At 43.2% G+C, this 7,252-nt stretch overlaps 1 protein-coding gene across 3 annotated transcripts; it reads left to right on the forward strand.

The window, feature by feature from the left end:
• The first annotated feature begins 594 nt into the window (after window positions 1-594).
• On the forward strand, window positions 595-7,069 carry ttpal (tocopherol (alpha) transfer protein-like). Of its 3 annotated transcripts, none has more exons than XM_061258060.1 (5): window positions 595-651; window positions 2,063-2,521; window positions 3,059-3,252; window positions 3,568-3,678; window positions 5,064-7,069. In XM_061258060.1, the coding sequence occupies exons 2-5, from the start codon at window positions 2,080-2,082 to the stop codon at window positions 5,340-5,342; spliced, it is 1,026 nt and encodes a 341-aa protein (XP_061114044.1). In that variant the 5' UTR covers window positions 595-651; window positions 2,063-2,079; the 3' UTR covers window positions 5,343-7,069. The 3 variants fall into 3 exon arrangements, with proteins under 3 accessions (XP_061114044.1, XP_061114045.1, XP_061114046.1); XM_061258061.1 differs by lacking the exon at window positions 595-651 and adding an exon at window positions 744-903; XM_061258062.1 differs by lacking the exon at window positions 595-651 and adding an exon at window positions 924-989.
• Window positions 7,070-7,252: the final 183 nt, after the last annotated feature.

Consider the following 7,252-nt stretch of genomic DNA (forward strand, 5'->3'; position numbering starts at 1 on the left):
TGATCTCTTTGTGAAGTCTTCTGCAGACAGTAGTCACTGATACATCCATGCCTGCATCCTGAAGAATGTTTCTGATCTGTTGGACAGGTTGTTGTTTTTTTCTGCATTACGGCTAGAATTCTTCGCTCATCAATTGTAGAAGCAGAGAAACATCTGTGCCAAATACGGAGCCCTGAATTGTGTATAAAAAGGGCTCTGATGTGGATGTAAATACTCTCAAATTAAAGCTGACAATCTGTACTTTATGCTCATTGTTTCATTATATCAGAATAACAGAAACAAATCAAAGCTCTGATGAGTTATGGCTTGAAACTTGCCCATTATTCAGATTTGACTTGGACTTGAAGATAGTAGTTCATAATTACTTGTGACTTGCACAACTGTAAAACTCTCTCATCCCATCTCTGTTGAGCATCCGACCACTTGTCGTACTACTGTACTACTGCCGCAATATTACATCGGAATACGCTCATTACTTGACATAATAAAACCATTTTAATTGCAATATTTCAATGCAGGCGGCATTCTGCAGCCGTGTAGTTACTCTAGCACGCAAATAGAGCATGACGTATATGGTCACATGCCAAATTGTAGCCATAGAGGGATATTGGCGTCTACGGCGTACCCGGAACTAAGGTTCAGCTGGGACAGGTCAGTCTACGATCGTGTTATTGAGTTGTGATAATGTTTTTCTGCGATTGTTGACCCTTTACATAATAATTTGTTGGTTTGGTGTTGGCTATCGCTACTGCAACATCACTGTTCATCCCGACAGTCTTAGCATTGCTAAGAAACTAGCTCGCTAGCCAGATAACATTCGCTGTACAAATAAGCACTGCAGCAATGTAAAGCGCTCTGGTCCTGCGCAAATTAAACACGAATACCTTCACTACACTCCAAAACGTAGGATGATATGACTGCTTTTGTGTTCCTGATACCTAATTGGATTAACACACTACTAGAACCAAATAGTTTGCAAGCTTTAAACGGTTGGCCTTGTCAAGTATTTTTCACTTAACGTTTCTTTGATAGCTGACTAATGAACTATGCTGCTAACTAGCCATTTGGGTTGCTAGTACTGCCACAGGATAAGGTAGCAATAGCATGCTAGCTAATTTGTGTGCTGAATTTAACCTAATCTTCTACAATTTGGTCTACCACCAAATAATAGCTGACTAACGGTACTTAAGCATGCATCTTGGGCAGCACTAGTTATTAAGATATGGTTATTTTGAATTTAGTATATTTTGATATGGGCTACTAAATGGATAACATTTATTGGAAAATATATTATGTGTAGCACTACAGTTGCGCGTGCTCTGGGTTCACAAATATGTCTTACGTCGCTTTGGTTAGGCTCCATCAGTGGTTCCCAAACTGTTCTGGGGACCCCCTGTGTATGCATGTCTTGTTCCGACCACAACTGTCACCCCACAATTTTAGCTTTTAATTTGGCTTTATTAGGTGCCTTTCGTGTTCAGAGGGATTATTTACCCTCTTACGGCACATTATGTCAGAAATAACTATGCATGCGCAGACAGTAAAATGTTCATATTGTGCTTATTGTGCTTATTGTGTTTTTGTCATCAGTTGTTCCACTGCCCACTTGTTCATGAATTTACAGTAATCACCACGGTTGATAACTGGTTGTAAGGCTGTTGGCACAGTAAATAAACCGGAGTTTCTCAGATGGTCAGCCTAATGTCTTGAAATTAATGAAAGCGGATTTGCTTTTGCGTGACACAGAATGTATTTTTCAGTAACACTTTAATTGAACCTCTCACCATAAGGCTGACGTAACACTGTCATGCACCTGACATAACAGCTGTCACAAGATGGCATAAGAGTAGATGTCAGTTGACATACTTTTATCGGTGAATAGATATTCCTGTAATAAAATGTACCGATAAAAGTATGACGGGTTATGTCAAGTGACATAAAACTGAACATCATCCATAATGCCATGGCCTTACAGCTGTTAGTTGTGTGTATGACCATGTTATATCAGCCTTGTGGCGAGGGGCTTAAGCAGAGTGCTACCTGTTTGTCTTTCCTGGAGCAGCGGCACACAGGTAGTCCATGGCGGATGAAAATGACCTTTTGTACGTGGGGCGGTCAGAGGAGCAGACCCCTGGCCCCGGCTTCCCCTCCGCTCCCCCGCCACTCTATACCTGCACGCTGACCCCGGAGCTGGAGGCCAAGGCCCGGGAGGAGCTCCAGGAGAAGCCCGAATGGCGTCTTCGGGACGTGCAGGCCCTGCGGGACATGGTCCTGAAGGAGCAGCCCAACCTGCGGACCCGCCTGGACGACGCCTTCCTGCTGCGCTTCCTGCGCGCCCGGAAGTTCGACTACGACCGCGCCCTGCAACTACTGCTCAACTACCACTGCAGCAGGAGGGCGTGGCCCGAGGTGTTCGCCGACCTCAGGCCCTCCACCGTCCGGCACGTGCTGGACCTGGGCTTCCTGAGCGTGCTGCCCCAGCCCGACCCCCACGGCCGCTACATCCTGTGCCTCCGGCCCGGTGAGCCCTCCCGCCACCACTTCGCTTCACGCCAGCTGCTGTTTTTTCACGGTTTTTTCCTTTTTATTTCTTTTTAAAAGACTGGCTTTCAGTCAGAATTATATTTGTGAGTGTCCTTAAAAATAAGGGCTGTCCTTAAAAACTAAGGGATGACATTTTCGTGAAGGTTGAAGCGTATGAAGGGAGTTTTTTGTTACCCAAGCCTGCCCTCTGCAGGTAAGTAGTGGAATGACTCCTATATGAGGACATTTGATGTGGTCGCCATGGTGTCTGAATGGCAGGAGCACAGGGCTGCCCGACCCTGTTCGTGAAATACCAGGTTTCATTTCTAAATCTAGCTTTAAATTTCAACCCTCATTTTGCACACCTCATTCTACTGATTAGTAGCTGTAGCTGAGCTGTGCTTTGTTAGGGTTGGAGTGAAAACCTACTGCACAGTAAATCTCCCGCAACAGGGTTGGGCAGCCTACAGTCGATTAATTAGGTCATTAGCGTCACAGTAATCCTCACTCCACCTCCCGGGGTGTTTGCCTGTAGGGAAATGGAAGCCGAATGACTACCCATTCGTGGACAACATCCGGGCCATATACCTGACTCTGGAGAAGCTGATCCAGCCGGAGGAGACGCAGGTGAACGGGATCGTGATCCTGGCGGATTACAGTGGGGTGGGGTTGTCTCAGGCCTCTAGCCTGGGGCCCTTCCTGGCCAAGAAGGTTGTGGGCATCCTACAGGTAAGGCACGTCCCAAAAATCTGCCTGTCTCCTCTAGGTAAGGCACATCCCAAAATGTATATTGTATTTGCTATTTTATTTGTTGTTAATGGCTGTACAACTGTTTCTTTGTGAATTATAGCTTATCCAACCTCTTCTGTAGTTTATTATAATGACTACAATATGAAATATTTGTACGTCACTTCGGTGAAAAGCGTCATTGCTAAATAAAATGTCATGGACGTCAGAAGGTTCCTGCGTTCTGAATGGTGACAGGTTGTGCCCATGTCAGAACAGTCCTGGTCATCTCTATGAAGTTTTGCCTTTGTGTTTCAGGATGGCTTTCCCATTAGAATCAAGGCAGTCAACATTATAAACGAGCCTCGTATTTTCAAGGGGATATTTGCCATCATCAAACCCTTCCTGAAGGAGAAGATGGCGGAGAGGGTGAGTGGCCTTTCCTTTAAAAGGAACACAGCTGTGAAAATAAAGTCCTTCAACTGTCAAACGGAATGGATTCTATCCTTGTGTTCAAGAGTCCTTACACCCTACCAGATTTACTTTGTATCTAGTAAGTGTGTCTACGTAGCTTCCCAAAATACAAAGATGAATATACACACATTAGCAGGCATAAACTGGCCATTAACAGACCATACACGCCTAGCTACAGAGAGCAGTCACTTCCCCTTCGGAAAGTGAGACCTTCAAGCCCGAGTCGGCCAGCCATCCATCCCATAATGCACATCATCGTGTTTTTGAGCAAAGGCCTAATCATTTTACATACAAATGACTAAAAGTAAACAATATTCAACCAGGAGCCAAAGATATTCTTAATTTACAAATATATTCTTAATTCTGCATTTTGAGCGCATGCTTTTAAGTTAACCTTTTTTTCACTTTTTACTTTGTTTGTAGTAATCTCAGTGAGTCCCATTGTGTGGGCAGCAGAATAACAACAGTAACATGCTTAGATTTCTGGTGCCCTTGTTCCTCCTGTGTGTGTCGGAACAGTGAACACAAGGGGGCTATGTTTTTGTATATTGTCACTGCATTCATAATCCTATTAATGATAATAATTGTATATATTTGCAGTCATATTCACAATCATATTAGTCATATTGTCTGTATGAATCAGGCTCCCCTTTGTTTTTTGGATTATTACAATAATAATAAATTCACAAAAACATTATCTGGTTGTGTTGGCTTTGCGTCTCTGACAAAAGGCCCAAAAGTCATTGCCTCTGAATGTTTAAACTTTGTCTGCCTGTTAGAGTACCCTCTTTAGGCTTTGAGTCCTCCACCTCTTTTTCTGCATTTTTCTGCAAAAGCAAAGAACACTGAATAATAATATAAATAACAATAGGCTGTTATGCACCCTTATAATCAACTCAGCATTCAATCACAATAATACTTCGCTGGAATCACAGTTTTTCCCAAATGATGATTATGATTTTAATAAAGTGGAGCCCCCTGTGTTTTTCCATTTAATTATAATTACCCCCATCATCATTATTATCAACACAGCATTCACAATCCTCATAATAATAATGACATTTGCCTATAATAATGATGATATTTGTAATGAAAATTATGTTATCACTACGTAAACCCCTCGCCATAAGGCAGACATAACACTGTCACAAGATATAGCAGATGATGTCAGGTTATGTGAAACGACATAAAACTGTCATACTTCTACCGGTAGATTTTATGACCGCAAGATCCGTCATAACATTTACCGATAACAGTATGGCAGTGATATGTCGTTTGACAGCTGTTGTGACGTCATGGTCTCGCCGTCACGTGACTCTCTTCCCCCGTTTGCCGGGCAGTTCGTTCTCCACGGTTCGGACCTGAGCTCTCTGCATCGCTCCATCCCGCGTGCGGTTCTGCCGGAGGAGTACGGCGGGGTGCTGGGCCGCCTCGACGCGTCTGCCTGGTCCCAGACGCTGCTGGACTCGGAGCTGGAGTTTGTGGTGGAGTTCTGCCAGCCCGACCCACTAGAGGGCGTGGTTCTGCCAGACTCCATGCTCTTCGAAGGGGAACAGGGTGGAGCCCAGTGCGAGGACGTCTACAGAGGCCTGCGGTCACAGCTGTACTACTGCTACTGACCCCTGACCCCCAGCCAGGGAGGAGGGGCTGCCAACCGCTAACTCCATAAACATCCATTTTCTCCGCTCTTTCATTTTAAGCAGCTGGACAATTTGGGGTTTTCTTTTCTTTCTTTTTTTTTTATTTTAAAAAAAGGAAACTTAAGCTGTGTTTGTTGGCCGCCCTCGTTGTACTGGGCCCTGGGTTGAAGTAGCTGAACTGTGGTAGCAGGGGAGGTCTTGCATGGAGCAGCGTAGCTTAGCATGTGCAGTTTTCATGGAGGCTCCAGGGTTGACCGGAGAGAGCACTTCCAGTTTAACAGCACTGTGTTTTGATGGCTCACTTTAGCTTTTCATTGTGACTGATTTCAAGCCAATTACATGCTTGACAGATGAGGTGGAAGAAGTGCATTCCAAGTTGTGTGTGTGTGCGTGTACAGATTTGTGTGTGTGCGTGTACAGATTTGTGTGTGTGTGTGTGTGTGTGTGTGTGTGTGTGTGTGTGTGTGTGTGTGTGTGTGTGTGTGTGTGTGTGTGTGTGTGTGTGTGTTGGTGCAGCCAATTCCAAGTCAGGTTGCATTCTAAAATTGTGTTTTTTTCAAAGCTTTATTATTTTAATGTTATTATGTTAAGCTTAAACATTTGTGTTGCCTTAAAATAACAGTAATGATGAGCTGCCTCTCCCTCTGGCTATACAGTATGCATGTGCTCATTTTACAGGATTTAGTGTCCAGGACATGGCAAAGGTCTCTGGGAGGAAGGTTAATGGCTGGTTACCATTATTATAAATGTTTCTGTTGAGAAATCAAACTGCATTCGCCCAGAACAGCGCGACTGAAGCAATATTAGTTTCTCAGGAGACATTTCAATGTTTTCATCTGTATTTGTTCCAGGTTAAAATGCAGGGTGAAATGTAATCAGCTTTATTCATCACTTAAATGTATGAGCAGATTACCCACAGTGCACCAGGAGGTGGAAATGGCCACAGTGGTTAAATTCTTTTGCTGTTTTCCAATTATTGTTGATGAAAATCGGTGAAGCCCAGCCAGCATCATGTTAAAACTATAATCGGGTTGCAAAGACTATTTTAAAGGGCCCAACTGCTCCGGTGGTTACACAGCATCTGAAGGTCTTCTTGAACAAGTCCTTAGATGAGCATGAGCCCACATGAAAAGATTTTGTTTTCTTATGAACTGGTGCCTGACTGATACCTGTGGTACCTTTACTGTACTACTGCAACAGACCAGCTGCTTGTGTATATGCACACATTTTTCTTAAATGTAGGATATGATATGCACATAATGTAGTGACCTTATGATTCTAAGGGATATGTTAAGTCCATTCTCTGATGGGTTTATTATAACTCTAACCCTTACAATGTTACTTGGTAGCCATGTGTGGGTGCACAAGTGTGGGAATTATTTTTTCCCTGTGTCACTCTTTGCCAAATATGTCTCAAAGCCATTCAGTTTTCACATTTTGTTTTTATATATCCTGCAGATTGTAAATGGTAAATGGTCGGGATTTACCGTTTACCTTTAGCTTGCTAAGCTATTTTTTTCCCGTCGTGATCGATCGTGATATTTTGCTTTTGAAGACATTTTCATTAACATTACATACTGCATTTGTGATTGAGGCTAATGTATATTTTGAGGATTTAGTTGTAGCTTTACAATGGTCATTATGCCGAGGGTCTTAATCAATGTGTAGATTAATAGAAAATAAAGCTTAAACCAGGTACCACGAAATATATTGTTTCACTTTCTTTCAGAAGCGCACAGACGTATTCATTGATGCAATCCTAGAAAGCTGTAACCCCTTGAAGCTTAGAAGGGTATTATGGGTAATTGGTGTGTGTTTTTCAACATGTCTGAATCGTGGCATGGAAGTGTCCGGAGACTTCCCAAATAAATGTATGGGCTGTTATTATC

The sequence above is a fragment of the Conger conger genome, chromosome 10 (assembly GCF_963514075.1).
Source record: "Conger conger chromosome 10, fConCon1.1, whole genome shotgun sequence".
NCBI classification, from domain to species: Eukaryota; Metazoa; Chordata; class Actinopteri; order Anguilliformes; family Congridae; genus Conger; species Conger conger.

Bases quoted from the DNA above. Each gene is read 5' to 3' on its own strand.
- ttpal (XM_061258060.1), top strand. From the start codon at position 2,080: ATGGCGGATGAAAATGACCTTTTGTACGTGGGGCGGTCAGAGGAGCAG. The intron at 3,253-3,567 runs GTAAGGCACGTC...TTTGTGTTTCAG, and splicing joins AGGTTGTGGGCATCCTACAG to GATGGCTTTCCCATTAGAAT. The intron at 3,679-5,063 runs GTGAGTGGCCTT...TTTGCCGGGCAG, and splicing joins AGGAGAAGATGGCGGAGAGG to TTCGTTCTCCACGGTTCGGA.